Source organism: Salvelinus sp. IW2-2015, linkage group LG20 (assembly GCF_002910315.2).
Source record: "Salvelinus sp. IW2-2015 linkage group LG20, ASM291031v2, whole genome shotgun sequence".
Lineage (NCBI taxonomy): Eukaryota > Metazoa > Chordata > Actinopteri > Salmoniformes > Salmonidae > Salvelinus > Salvelinus sp. IW2-2015.
The window spans coordinates 26,544,610-26,560,193 of record NC_036860.1 but is presented as its reverse complement, the minus strand read 5'-3'; the positions used below and the strand labels follow the sequence as shown (position 1 = coordinate 26,560,193).

Genomic DNA, 15,584 nt, shown 5'->3' with positions numbered 1-15,584 from the left:
CTCTTATGACCGAAAAGAGCTTCTGGACATCAGTACTGCGATTACTCAACTCAGATTAGACAAAGAGTTTTTCTTCAATGAGTCGGATGAGAGGGATATACTACAGACACCCGACCATGCCCAGATCCCCGTGATTCGCTGGGAAAGGAAACGTAGGTTTCGCGGAAAAAGATCAGGGTGCCTTGTGAGGATCAGGCGACGAGTGGCTAATCTTCCTTTAACTTCAGTCCTGATAGCTAACATTCAATCGCTGGAAAATAAATGGGACGAACTGAAAGCACGTATATCCTATCGACGGGACATTAAAAACTGGTTATACACTCTAATCGGCAGGATAGAACAGCAGCCTCTGGTAAGACACAGGTGGGGGCCTATGCATATATGTAAACAACAGCTGGTGCACGATATCTAAGGAAATCTCTAGGTTTTGCTCGCCTGAGGTAGAGTATCTCATGATAAACTGTAGACCACACTATCTACCAAGAGAGATTTCATCTGTATTTTTCGGAGCTGTCTACATACCACCACAGATCGATGCTGGCAGTAAAACCACACTCAATGAGCTGTATACCGCCATAAGCAAACAGGAAAACGTAAATCCAGATGCGGCGGTCCTAGTGGCCGGGGACTTTAATGCAAGGAAACTAAAATCAGTTTTACCTCATTTCTATCAGCATGTTAAATGTGCAACCAGAGGGGGAAAAAAATTCTAGACCACCTATACTCCACACACAGAGACGTGTACAAAGCTCTCCCTCGCCCTCCATTTGGCAAATCTGACCATAATTCTATCCTCCTAATTCCTGCTTACAAGCTAAAATTAAAGCAGGAAATCCAGTGACTCGGTGTATAAAAAAGTGGTCAGATGAAGCAGATGATAAACTACAGGACTGTTTTGCGAGTACAGACTGGAATATGTTCTGGGATTCTTCCGATGGCATTGAGGAGTACACTACATCAGTTGCTGGCTTTATCAATAAGTGCATTGAGGACGTCGCCCCCACAGTGACTGCACGTACATACCCCAACCAGAAGCAATGGATTACAGGCAACATTCACACTGAGCTAAAGGGTAGAGCTGCCACTTTCAAGGAGCGGGATAAGCTTATAAGAAATCCCACAATGCCCTCGGACGAACCATCAAACAGGCAAAGAGTCAATACAGGACTAAGATCAAATCATACTACACCGGCTCAGACGCTCGTCAAAAGTGGCAGGGCTTGCAAACTACCCAGTGACACTAGCCTACTAGATGAGCTAAATAACTTCTATGCTCGCTTCAAGGCAAGTAACACTGAAACATGCATGAGAGCATCAGCTGTTCCGGACGACTGTGTGATCTCGCTCTCCGCAGCCAATGTGAGTAAGACCTTTAAACAGGCCGCAGGGCCAGAAGGATTACCAGAATGTGTACTTGCATGCACTGACCAACTGGCAAGTGTCTTCACTGACATTTTCAACCTCTCCCTGTCTGAGTATGTAATAACAACATGCTTCAAGCAGACCACCATAGTCCCTGTGCTCAAGAACACTAAGGTAACCTGCCTAAATTACTACCGACCCGTAGCACTCACGTCTGTAGCCATGAAATGCTTTGAAAGGCTAGTCATGGCTCACATCAACACCATTATCCAAGAAACCCTAGACCCACTCCAATTTGCATACCTCACCAACAGATCAACAGATGATGCAATCTCTATTGCACTCTACACTGCCCTTTCATACCTGGACATAAAGGAACACCTATGTGAGAATGCTATTCACCGGCATGCATTTCTTTATGTCAGATGGCTACTGCATCTGCTATACAGATATAGACGTACAGAAGGTGTGTAATTCGTAACAAATTTTACCTAATATTTTGTATAAAGATAAGCATTACATTGTTAGATTATAGGAGTAACTCTGGTAGGCCTGAAAATGTCACCTCAAGTTCAACTGTTGGAGTCAGTTGGAGCGCCGGGGCGCACTGCCTTCATATCATAGGCCTGTAGTAGCTAAAGCTTAATAATAGCCACACCATACAAAACCTTCACAAACATTTCAAAATTCTATTAGGGTAATATCAAAAGTATGTCGAGCCATTGTTTATGGGGAAAATACGAGCAGAAGTGCAAATGTAAACCAGGGAAAAAACGCACTACCCTCCCCTGTGCCCCTCCCCCAAAAAACACAAAGTTTGACTACCCTCCCATATTTTGGACCACCCCTCCCCAGTACATTTCGATCTGTCCCTAATGGACAATTATTTAAAGGATTTCTTACTGGACAAGTTCAGGTAGTCCCTCCCTGTTTGTCAATTTTCTTACATTTGGTGCCTAATAAAATGACCACGACGATGTTCTTGTGTTAGCAGTAGGGTACTGAGTTGCACTTATGAGAGGCTTACTGATGACTCAGGGTAGGAATCACAATGGCTTTTGATGAATGACTCAAGAGATTAATAGAAGGAATGGCTAAGAGGAATGAGAGAAAGAGATGGTAAGAAATAAACAGAAAGAAACAAAGAACAAGAGAGAGATAAGAAATGAAACTTGAGGGGACAAAAGAAAAAGAACAAGAGAGCGAGAGAGAGAGAGAGAAAGAGAGAGAGAGAGATAGGGAGGAACACGGAGTCCACCATGTTGGCAGTCATGCATGGTGTGGTTTGGCGAGATCTCGCCAATGAGAAAAACACTGGTTGAAAATATGTAATTTTTGCAGTTGAAATTACGTATTTTCAGACAGTTTTGCTCACTGGATTAGGGGTGCCCGGAGAGGACGTTTGCTAACCTTGAGCGGGGAGATATGGGAGTGGGACACGTAGCCATGCACATTCTCAATCTCTGAGAGGTTCTTCTCCGACACGTGCACCAACTCAGGGGCGCGCACCTCGTTGGTCAGCCGCGGGAACCCGTGCTCAGGCGGAGAGTCCTCATCGTCATAGCGATACTGCTTTAGAACGGAGGAAGAAGTGAAGGAGAAAAGGAGAACAGTGGAAAAGGGAAAAGAAACAGTAAAAAGTCAATCAGAATGACAACAATAATAGACAGACATATATTTAAGTTCCACTTTGTGAACCATGCTGTTTGTAGATAAATGTTACAAAGTAACATAATACATTGACTAGGCTACATGTGTAGCCCAATTCTGTGGCCTAATGAAGTGAATGAGGAATCCTGTGATGGTTCCCATATGATTTATATGGTACTTCACCACTACTAAACTCTTGTGAAATGACAGTGAAAGCTTTGTCCCATTGGGGGCCTAGGGATAGAAGGGGAAGGGAGGTCTTTGCCAGCAAGTGTGAATCTATGACAGTGTATTTAAGTGTGAACATGTGGGCCCTACCAGATGATGTCAGAATGCAAAATGATGGGTGAACTGAAACATGGTAGCCTTGTTGAAATTGGAATGTAAAGTGAGAAAGTTGCACTTCTTTTCATAAGGCCTTTTTGTGAAATAACTAGCGCCGGGATTCAATCAAAGCCGTGTTGTGGACAAATGCATTTAAATACAATTTCCCTCACCCTCGCGGATATGGCATTCACGGTAAAGCTGCAGATGACGGCTCAAGCAATAATTCCCTTTAAAAGTCAAGTGCAGTGCGCTTGTCGACAACTCTCCTTGGATTCAATTCTGGCTTAGGTGGACATTGCTACATTTAGTCGCAATAACAAAAGACTAAATGTAGTCTTTTGTTCTGGCTCCTGACCCATACTGTGATTTTGTGTGTTTTTTTTGTACGTAATGTTTCCGCCATCTTTTCCTATGACCGAAAAGAGCTTCTGAACATCAGAACAGTGATCAGTAACCTCAATTTGGATTAAGATTTCTACTTTTGTACCAACAAGTCAGTAGCGGAGGACATACTTCTCATTCTGGACTAGGCCCTAATCCCCGAGACTCGGAAAAGAAAACGGCTGCGTATGAGGGGCCAACATGTGGGCACCCTGACGAAATTACGTTGGCTAGTACATAAACCGTTTCTACCCTCCGTTCTATTGGTGAACGTACAATCTCTGGAGAACAAACTGGACAAGCTCCGTTCAAGACTGTCCTATCAACGGGACCTGAAGAAATGTGATATCCTATGTTTCTCGAAGTCATGGCTGAAGAAGGACATGGATAATATACAGTGCCCTTGGAAAGTATTCAGACCCCTTGACTTATTCCGCATTTTGTTAGCTTACAGACTTATTATGAAATGTATTAAATTGTTTTTTTCCCTCATCAATCTACACACAATACCCCATGACGACAAAGCAAAAACATTTTTGCTAATTTATTACAAACAAAAAACGGAAATATCACAATTACAAAAATATTCAGACCCTTTACTCAGTACTTTGTTAAAGCACCTTTGGCAGCGATTACAGCCTTGAGTCTTCTTGGGTATGACGCTAAAAGCTTGGCACACATGTATTTGGGGAGTTTCTCCCATTCTTCTCTAAAGATCCTCTCAAGCTCTGTCAGGTTGGATGGGGAGCGTCGCTGCACAGCTATTTTCAGGTCTTTCCAAAGATGTTCAATCTGGTTCAAGTACAGGCTCTACCTGGGACATTGAAGGACTTTCAGAGACTTGTCCCGAAGCCACTCCTGCTTTGTCTTGGCTGTGTGCTTAGGGTCATTGTCCTGTTGGAAGGTGAACCTTCACCCCAGTCTGAGGTCCTGAGCGTTCTGGAGCAGGTTTTCATCAAGGATCTCTTTGTACTTTGCTCTGTTCATCTTTGCCTCGATCCTGACTAGTCTCCCATTCCCTGCCTTCTGAAAAACATCCCCCATAGCATGATGCTGCCACCACCATGCTTCACTGGCTCCAGACTTGACACTTGGCATTCAGGCCAAATAGTTCAATCTTGGTTCAATCTTTACTGAGGAGTGGCTTCCGTCTGGCCAATCTACCGTAAAGGCCTGATTGGTGGAGTGCTGTAGAGATGGTTGTCCTTCTGGAAGGTTCTCCCATCTCCACAGAGGAACTGTAGAGCTCTGTCAGAGTGACCATCGGGTTCTTGGTCACCTTCCTGACCAAGGCCCTTCTCCCCCGATTTCTCAGTTTGGCCAGACGTCCAGCTCTAGGGAGAGTCTTTGTGGTTCTAAACTTCTTCCATTTAAGAATGATGGAGGCCACTGTGTTCTTGGGGACCTTCAATGCTGCAGAAATGTTTCGGTAACTTTCCCCAGATCTGTGTCTCGGAGCTCTACGGACAATTCCTTTGACCTCATGGCTTGGTTTTTTCTCTGACATGCACTGTCAACTGTGGAACCTTATATAGACAGGTGTGTGCCTTTCCAAATCATGTCCAATAATTTACCACAGGTGGACTCCAATCAAGTTGTAGAAACATCAAGGATGATCCATAGAAAAAGGATGCACCTGAACTCAATTTCGTGTCTCACAGCAAAGGGTCTGAATACTTATGTAAATAAGGTATTTCATTTTTTTTTTATATATATACATTTGCAAACATTTCTAAAAAACAGTTTTTRSSRTTMMRKWTWWMGGGMWWTMMMMMMTTTTTTTAAATTTAATCCATTTTAGAATAAGGCTGTAAAGTAACAAAATGTGGAAAAAGTCAAGGGGTCTGAATACTTTCCAAAGGCACAGTATATCTAGCTGATTTTTCTATGCATTAGCAGGACAGAATGGTAGTGCCGGGTTAGCTCAAAGGGGGAGGTGTGTTTGTCTTTGTTAACAACAGCTGATGTGCAATCTCTAATATTAAGGAAGTGGATGCTAAGCTACAGGACTGTTTCGCTAACACAGACTGGAATATGTTCCGGGATTCATCTGATGGCATTGAGGAGTTTACCACATCAGTCTCCTGCTTCATTAATAAGTGCATCTACAATGTCGTCTCCACAGTGACCATACGTACATATCCCAACTAGAATGGATTACAGGCAACATCTGCACCGAGCTAAAGGCTAGAGCTGCTGCTTTCAAGAAGCGGGACACTAATCCAGACGCTTATAAGAAATCCAGCTACATCCTTTGACGAACCATCAAACAGGCAAATCATCAATACAGGGCTAAGATCGAATCATACTACACCAGCTCGGATGAGGCAGAGTTTGAAAACTATCATGGATTACAAAGGGAAACCCAGACGCCGAGCTGCAAGTTTACCAGACATGCTAAATACCTTCGATGTTCACTTCGAGGCAAGCAACACCGAATCATGCATGAGAGCACCAGCTGTTCCAGACGACTCTATGATCACGTTCTACATAGCCGATGTAAGATCTTTAAACAGGTTAACATTCACAAGGCCGCAGGGCCAGAAGGATTACCAGGAAGCGTAATTAGAGCATGCGCTGACCAGCTGACGAGTGTCTTCACTGACATTTTCAACCGCTCTTTGGCCCAGTCTGTAATAACCACATGATTCAATCAGACCCCCATAGCCCTGTGCCCAAGAACATGAAGGTAATGTGTCTAAATGACTATCGACCTGTAGCACACACATATGTAGCCATGAAATGCTTTGAAAGCCTGGTCATGGCTCACATCAACACTATCATCCCAGACCCACTCCAATTCGCATACCGCCTCAACAGATCCACAGATGACGCAATCTCAATCGCACTCCACACCGCCCTTTCTCACCTGGACAAAAGGAACACCTATGTGAGAATGCTGTTCATTGACTACAACTCAGCGTTCAACACCATAGTGCCCTCCAAGCTCATCACAAACCTAAGGACCCTGGGACTAAACACCTCTCTCTGCAGCTGGATCCTGGACTTCCAGATGGGCCACCCCCAGGTGGTGAGGGAATTCAACAACACATCCGCTATGCTGACCCTCAACACAGGGGCCCCTCAGGGGTGCATGCCTAGTCCCCTCTTGTACTCCCTGTTCACCCATGACTGCAAGACTCCAACAACATCATTACATTTTCAGACGACCCGGCGGTTGTAGGCCTGATCACAGACGACGATGAGACAGCCTATAAAGAGGTCAGAGAACTGGCAGTGTTGTGCCAAGACAACAACCTCTCCCTCAACGTCAGCAAGACAAAGAAGCTGATCGTGGACTACAGAAAACGGAGGGCCGAGCACGCCCCCATTCACATCAACGAGGCTGTAGTTGAGCGATTCATTAGCTTCAAGTTTCTCTGTGTCCATATCCCTAAGGATCTATCATGGTCCACACACACCAACGCAGTTATGAAGAGGGCACACCAATGCCTCTTCCCTCTCAGGAGGCTGAAAAGATTTGGCATGGGCCTCAAAGGTTCTACAGCTGCACCACTAACAGCATCTTGACTGGCTGCATCAACGCTTGGTAAGGCAACTGCTTTACATCTGACCGCAAGGCGCTACAGAGTGTAGTGAGTACGGCCCAGTACATCACTGGGGCTGAACTCCCTGCCATCCAGGACCTCTATACCAGGCAGTTTCAGAGGAAGGCCCAAGTCAAAGACTGTTCTCTCTGCTACCACACGGCAAGATGTACTGATGGTCTGGAAACAACAAGACCCTGAACCGCTTCTACCGCCAAGCCATAAAACGGCTAAATAGTTAGTTAAATAGTTAACCAAATAGCTACCCAAACTATCTGCATTGACCCTTTTTGGAGGAACTTTTTTGACTCATCACATACACTGCTGCTATTCTTTATTATCTGTCACTTTATTCCTAGTTATATGTACATATCTACCTCAATTACCCCGTACCCTGTGTATATAGCCAAGTTATCGTTACTCATTGTGTATTTATTATTACGTGCTTTATTTTCTACAATTTCTCTATTTTCTTTCTCTCTGCATTGTTGGGAAGGGCACGTAAGCATATTAATGTTATCTACACCTGTTGTTTACGAGGTTGTTTGAAAATACACTAAAATGAAATTACTGAAGGAGTGTCTTGTTTAACTGATCCTTTGAACTTGCCTTGGGATACAGTGGACTAACATCTCTTTCTTGTCGCAGAAGTAGACAGTGCTTCAGATGACCTTTCTGAACGTCTTTCTTCCTGCCTTCACAGAAGTCATATCATGGCAAACAAATTTTGCTTGATTTCTCGCATGAGGTGTTTGACAAATGACATTTGCTTTTTGGATGTAACATTTTCTATATTAATACCTAGAGAAAGACAAGACAAAGCTGTCTATTATAAGCCTGCTACGATAACTCATCGCTATATGCCCACATAACCCTAAAATGTTAAAACCAACTCAAAACAATATCAAATAAATACCTATATTTCCATCAAGCTAATACTGTATGTCCCTTAACCTATTTTATCCATGATAGAGTGAAAAGGGGCAATACCCCCAAGGCCTGAGTGCCTTATGATATGAAAGCAGTGAAGTCCTCTCTGTGTACAGCACAAGAGTGGAAAGCGGCATGAGAGTGGCATGGATGGGCAGTGCCCTGCCCGAAGCATGAGGAGAAAGATGGCATGAAGATGGGGCCGAGGGACAGTGTAAAGTCCCCTCTCTCACCCAGGGAGCGTTCATCAAGTCGGGGTTCATGCATGCCGGGGGCTGGCCAGTGTGTGGGGACCCCTGCACCGCAGCCGGCCTGTTCTGTGGACAAGAGAGAGCAATCCAGCTTTGACCACAAGGGGGAAACCAAGAGAAGAGCAAAAAGTCAAAATGTTCAGCGTAAAGTTTCTCATATGGGTACATATCTAGGATCAGTTTACCTTCCCTAAATCCTAACCGTGTGGTTAGGGGAGGGATGCAAAAAAGTCCTTAGATCAGAGTCTGGGTAACGTCATCCTGTTCAAAAGTAAACACTCATCCAAAAGCTCCAGTCGCCCGGGAAGAAGCTCGCCACACGCAAACACGTGTGTGAAACTCAAGACAAACACACCAGCCAGTGTAGCTGTGATAGAAACAAATAGACAGGGTGACGAATGCCACCATGCTCTCCAACAATTAGACCCACCACACACACACACAGTTTGGGCAGACGGTAATGGCTGGAAAATGACGGGTCAAAAGGACAAACATGATAATCAAGTTCCCATGTACCGCAGCAACATTGAATGGACACACTCAGATTCCATCCCAAATTACATTCTATTCCTTAGTGCACTACTATTAACCAGTGCCCATAATGCTCCGGTCAAAAGCAGTGCTCTATGTAGGGCATATGGTGCCATTTGGGATCCAACCTAAATAAGCGATTCACAACATTCAGCAGGCTCGGAATACAAAAATCCCAGTAGGTGATGAACCAAAACAATAGATGAGATATCTACGACTGAGGGAACAGCATTATAGGTGGATCATGTCAGCTGCAATGCACCAGCAATCTTTGATAAGGGCCTCAAGGRAGGAAAATGGAAACTGAAGGCAACATTTTTAAGAGTTGAGGGAGAAGCCTATGTATAGGGCGGCAGGTAGCCTAGCGGTTAAGAGCGTTAGGCCAATAAGCAAAAAGGTTGCTGGTTTGAATCCCAGAGCCGACTAGGTGAAAAAGCTGCCGTTGTGCCCTTGAGCAAAGCCCTTAACCTTAATTGTTCCTGTAAGTTTCTCTGGATATAATGTCAAATGTATGCTATAAACCTAATGGTATACCGCCCAGCCGCTCACCCTTTGCAAATAACATCAAAAGCAATAGGCCAGAGAGAACTATCCCAATATATATTAATCTGCAATAAGCTAGTTACACATATCAGATTTCCCTGATTTAAGCTGCAGTCATATTTTAAAGCATCTTTCCACACGTTCCTATGCAGAGGAACAATCTGATGCCTCAAACTCTCCAATTACCCCACATCCTGTGCTAATAATCTCCCTTTATGATTAGACACTAAGCACTGTGGCCGACTGTCTAATCCGCTGTCCTATTTCCTCTTTTATCACTCCCTCGATCCTTCCTCAGTTTCTCTTTTTCCCTTTTCACACTACTAAGTCAAGCTAAGTTATACATCCACCATAGTTGCTGGAACCGTACTGGAAAGGCCAATTAAAAGGAAATATCAGACCCAGTACAGTCCGGGTTGACCCGCTAATCTGAAAAGGTCATTACATTCTCAAACTAATGCATTCTAACTCTCTCTCTCTTTCGCTCTCTAGTAGTCTGAGTAAGAACAGACAGACAGTGAACACTCCAGCTGGTGCCCACAGGGCAAAGGTCATGCACTCTTCCTCTCTGACCACAATTCCCTTCCCAAACTAAGTGTACCTCAACCATCTGACCCCTATCAGACTACCACAGAGTTCTAACCCCAGTACTACACCAAATACAGTACATGGGTTTGATTCCCACGTCTGCCACACACTGAATATTAACACGACACCTTAGTCGTTACGCCAAGAGATCCGATCCCCTTGACAAGGTCGCCAGGTTTTGGGTTAGGGTTGCTACAATATGCTTACTGTCTATTATGATTGGTTGTTGAGGGACATACTGTAAGTACTAACATTGGTCACTTAGGGAGTGGGATGTCACTGGCTTAAGGTAGAAATAATGGTGCTTGGCCTCTCGAGTGGCGCAGCGGTATAAGGCACTGCATAGCAATACTTGATGCATCACTACAGACCCGGGTTCGATCCCAGGCTGTTACACAGCCTGCAGTGACCGGGAGACCCATAAGGCGGCGCACAATTGGCCCAGCGTCTTCCGGGTTAGGGTAGGGTTTGGCCGGCCGGGATGTCTTTGTCCCATCGTGCTCTAGCAACCCCTTGTGACGGGACGGGCGCCTGCAAGCTGACCTCAGTCATCAACTGTACGGTGTTTCCTCCGACACATTAATGCGGGATAAGCGAGCAGTGCTGCTTGGCAGAGTCGTGTTTCGGGGAGAACCTTCGCCTCTCCCGAGTCAGTACGGGAGTTGCAGAGATGGTACAAGACCGGAGCTAACAATTGGATAACAATTGGGGAGAATAAGGCGTAAAAGCACCAAAAATATAAATATATTTATATATATATAAGAAATGTAGAGATGTAGAGTGATTTAGGCATAGATTCAATCAAATCAAGTGGTCACCAGCGATAGCCGACACCCGCATAGTTTGTGTTTTGGGGCGTCGGAGGTGTAACTGCGTTAGAACTGTCAAATCGGTGAGAAGTTGCTGGCGTGGTCATTGTCATGAAGCCACACCCGTCCCACTCATGTTAGAAGTTCAGAATGAAAAGGTGTAGGCTATATACAGTACATTTAATGACACTCAAATTGAAGAATAATTTCACTAAATAATGAGGATTTGTATCAGCCTAATGGAGGTGTAGATTACATCTCACATTCCAGTGTTCCAACTTGTCAACAAGGCTGCATAGGATTTCTCTTAATGTGACTGTGTAGCCTTTATTTTCCCTATATCATTTATATGTATCCATACTGCAATGTATGTATCTGTATCCGGAGATAACTGTGTGTGCAAGAGAGACATTGTGTGTGAATGTATTACATTCTATTTTAAGATGCCATTATACCTTGCGTTGGCACAGTTTCATTGAACGGCACACTTTTTCTCACTGCACCCTGTAATTGAATATAACTATTCAGACAGGGCAATCAGCAGACGTCATCCCACACTGGCACTTAGTGTCTGTGCCTAACGTACCATAGCAGTGCCCACTGAAAAGTGGAAACTGGCAGTGCCATTCCTTAATATTGGCACAGTAACATAAAATGTCCTCTATGCATCTTCATTCTATACGTTATTAAGAAGCGGCTCAGTTGGTAAGCTCGCGGCGCCGGCAATTCCTAGCATCCTGGGTTCAATTCCGGAGGGGGATCACATACACGACTATTGCTTTGATAAAAGCTTCTGCCAAGTGGCATAAACTGCAAACGATTATATTAGGGCAACATTATCATAACATCAGAAATGACCTCTTCTCAAAGGAATGTACGTGTTTTTTATAGTTGTGTTTTTCTTGAGCTGATGATATCTTTCAATCTGTAAACTGAGAGGACTTGAAATTGTACGGTGTCCCAAGTAAAAAAAAAAACGCACTTCAGTTAAAAACTTTATACGGAGTAGAAAGGAAACAGTGAACGTAAAAGAACTGGGATGCCCACTCTCACACACACAAACACCCAAACACAGGAGAGGGGCACATGTGGGAAGCCAAGGGCAGTGCCCGGTTACTCTGTGCCAACATGGCCACTTCAGATGAACATAGAGAGCTGATGAACTTGGCTGCAAACACAGGGGCAGGTGTGTGTCACTATCGCTCCTGTCTGTCGCCCAAAATGGGATGTAGAGGAGTACTGAATAGATGGTCATGGGAAAAAAACTAGGCCTAATACCACTCTGTTGCATTTCAATGACCATTTGTAACACAAATTGTTTACACTTTCCATTACAGTGGCCTAATTACTGTGTAATTTCCTGTAATTGTAATTACTCACTATTACACTGAACTTATCTGTACTTAATAAGAGTTACTTAGGGTTAGAGTTAGTGCCTAAGTAAGGGTTAGGGATTAATGAGTAATTACAATACTTATTACACGAGTAGTTACACAGTAATAACGGCACTGTAATGTAAAGTGTTACCCAGAAACCTCATTAGCTCTCAATGTATTCTGTGGTTCTGTGTGCCATTTTATTCTTATTTAGGGTAGAATGGCATTTCATTCAATCCCCTGTAGACCTATACAGATGCAGTGATATGAAAATGTGGGGTTGGCCCATAAGCGGGCATACTTTACTTGAAGTTGTGAAGACACCATATGACGTATATAACACATATACTACCATGCAGTTACACAGGATTGCAATGTATTGGTAGTACATGTAACCACTACACCATTGCACCACAACTACTTTGAATGAGAATTTGGCGAGTTGTGAAGCTACCGTCTAACTCAGTGTTTCTCAATCCTGGTCCTTGGGACCCAAAGGGTCGCAAATTGTTGTTTTTGCCCTAGCATTCACACACTTCATTCCACTAATCAACTCATCATCAAGGTTTTGATTTGAATCAGGTGTGTTAGTGCTATAGGGCAAAAATAAAAATGTGCACCGCTTTGGGTCCCTAGGACCAGGACTAAGAAACACTGCAAGTGCCAACAACATTTTGGTTACCAAAGTAGTTATGGAATAACTATATTGGCATTAGGAAGAAGTAATGTGAAGTGTTACCCATTTAACTTGACTTTTTATAGTGTGTAGGCCTACATGTTCAAGCTGCCAGAATCTCTCAAAATCATTGAGACATTATCCAGAAAGAGCAGAGCTGAGCTAAGCTTTTCCTCCCTTTCAACATGAGTCATCCTGAGCTACCATTGACAGCAGTGAGTGTGCATTCAAAAATATGCTTGCCATAGTTCTTCAAAACAATGAAACTGACACGTAGTTAAAGGGATAGTTCACTCAAAAACAATACTTGAGTATGTTGTTCATCAGTCCACTGTTAATGCAATCCCAAACAAGTGTGCATGTCAGCAGTCACGTTCCCAAGATGGATCACTTTCAGTACAGAGCAAAAACTGTGATGTCTTTTACATCATATGTGTTAATAACTATAGCTACATTAATAAACTCAGCAAAAAAAGAAACGTCCCTTTTTCAGGACCCTGTCTTTCAAAGATAATTCGTAAAAATCCAAATAACTTCACAGATCTTCATTGTAAAGGGTTTAAACAATGTTTCCCATGCTTGTTCAATGAACCATAAACAATTAATGAACATGAACCTGTGGAATGGTCGTTAACTTCTTATGGCTGCAGGGGCAGTATTGAGTAGCTTGGAAGAAAGGTGCCCAGAGTAAACGGCCTGCTCCTCAGTTCCAGTTGCTAATATATGCATATTTTTGTTAGTATTGGATAGAAAACACTCTGAAGTTTCTAAAACTGTTTGAATGATGTCTGTGAGTATAACAGAACTCATATAGCAGGCAAAAACCTGAGAAGAAATCCAAACAGGAAGTGGGAAATCTGAGGTTGGTCGATTTTCAACCCAGCCCCTATTGAATACACAGTGGGATATGGATCTGTTTGCACTTCCTACGGCTTCCACTAGATGTCAACAGTCTGTAGAACCTTGAATGAGGCTTCTACTGTGATGTGGAGCCGGATGGGAGCTGTTTGAGTCAGTGGTCTGGCAGAGAGCCAGGTCCTGGTCACTCGCATTTCACATGATAGCGACCTGCGTTCCATTGCTTCTCTACAGAAAAAGGCATTCTCCGGTTGGAACGTTATTGAATATTTATGATAACATCCTAAAGATTGATTCTATACTTAGTTTGACAAGTTTCCTCAACCTGTAATATAACTTTTTGAAGTTTTCGTCCGACATTCGGCTGGACCTGCACGAGCGTTTGGATTTGTGTACTAACCGCGCTAACAAAAGTAGCTACTTGGACATAAATAATGGACATTATCAAACAAAACAAACAGTTATTGTGGAACTAGGATTCCTGGGAGTGCATTCTGATGAAGATCATCAAAGGTAAGGGAATATTTATAATTTTATTTCTGATTTCTGTTGACTCCAACATGGCGGATATTCTTTTTTTTTTTCTGAGCGCCATCTCAGATTATTGCATGGTTTGCTTTTTCCGTAAAGTTGTTTTGAAATCTGACACAGCGGTTGCATTAAGAACAAGTGTATCTTTAATTCCATGTAAAACATGTATCTTTCATCAAAGTTTATGATGAGTATTTATGTTATTTGACGTGACTCTCTGCAATTTCTCAGGATATTTTGGAGGCATTTCTGAACATGGCGCCAATGTAAACTGAGGTTTTTGGATATAAATATTAACTTTATCAAACAAAACATATATGTATTGTGTAACATGAAGTCCTATGAGTGTCATCTGATGAAGATCATCAAAGGTTAGTGATTAATTTTATTTCCATTTCTGCTTTTTGTGACTCCTGTCTTTGGCTAAAAAATTGCTGTGTTTTTCTGTGATTTTGCGGTGACCTAACATAATTGTTTGTGACGCTTTCGCTGTAAAGCCTATTTGAAATCGGACACTTTGGTGGGATTAACAACAAGATTACCTTTAAAATGGTATAAAATAGTTGTATGCTTGAGGAATTTTAATTATGAGATATCTGTTGTTTGAATTTGGCGCCCTGCACTTTCACTGGCTGTTGTCATATCATCCCCTTAACGGGATTGCAGCCATAAGAAGTTTTTAAGACACTAACAGCTTACAGACGGTAGGCAATTAAGGTCACAGTTATGAAAACTTAGGACACTAAAGAGGCCTATCTACTGACTCTGAAAAACACCAAACGAAAGATGCCCAGGGTTGCTGCTCATCTGTGTGAACGTGCCTTAGGCATGCTGCAGGGATGCATGAGGACTGCAGATGTGGCCAGGGCAATAAATTGCAATGTCCGTACTGTGAGACGCCTAAGACAGCGCTACAGTGCTCAGACTGTCTGCAATAGGCTGAGAGAGGCTGGACTGAGGGCTTGTAGGCCTGTTGTAAGGCAGGTCCTCACCAGACATCACCGGCAACAACGTCGCCTATGGGCACAAACCCACCGTCGCTGGACCAGACAGGACTGGCAAAAAGTGCTCTTCACTGACGAGTCGCAGTTTTGTCTCACCAGGGGTGATGGTCGGATTCACATTTATTGTTGAAAGAATGAGCGTTACATCGAGATCTGTACTCTGGAGCGGGATCGATTTGGAGGTGGAGGGTTCGTCATGGTCTGGGGCGGTGTGTCACA

At 43.4% G+C, this 15,584-nt stretch overlaps 1 protein-coding gene across 10 annotated transcripts in view; it reads right to left on the bottom strand.

Moving 5' to 3' along the window:
• Positions 1–15,584, bottom strand: part of LOC111980729 (disks large homolog 2) — a 243,653-nt gene that overhangs the window by 170,865 nt on the left and 57,204 nt on the right. For 9 of the 10 annotated variants that reach the window (XM_070449291.1, XM_070449290.1, XM_024011648.2 and 6 more), the window contains exons 2-3: positions 8,432–8,515; positions 2,773–2,934 (exon numbers count right to left, since the gene is read on the bottom strand). In XM_070449291.1, coding sequence (XP_070305392.1) covers positions 2,773–2,934; positions 8,432–8,515 — 246 coding nt within the window. The remainder of the gene's footprint in view (positions 1–2,772; positions 2,935–8,431; positions 8,516–15,584) is intronic. The other variant, XM_070449293.1, reaches the window with a different exon arrangement.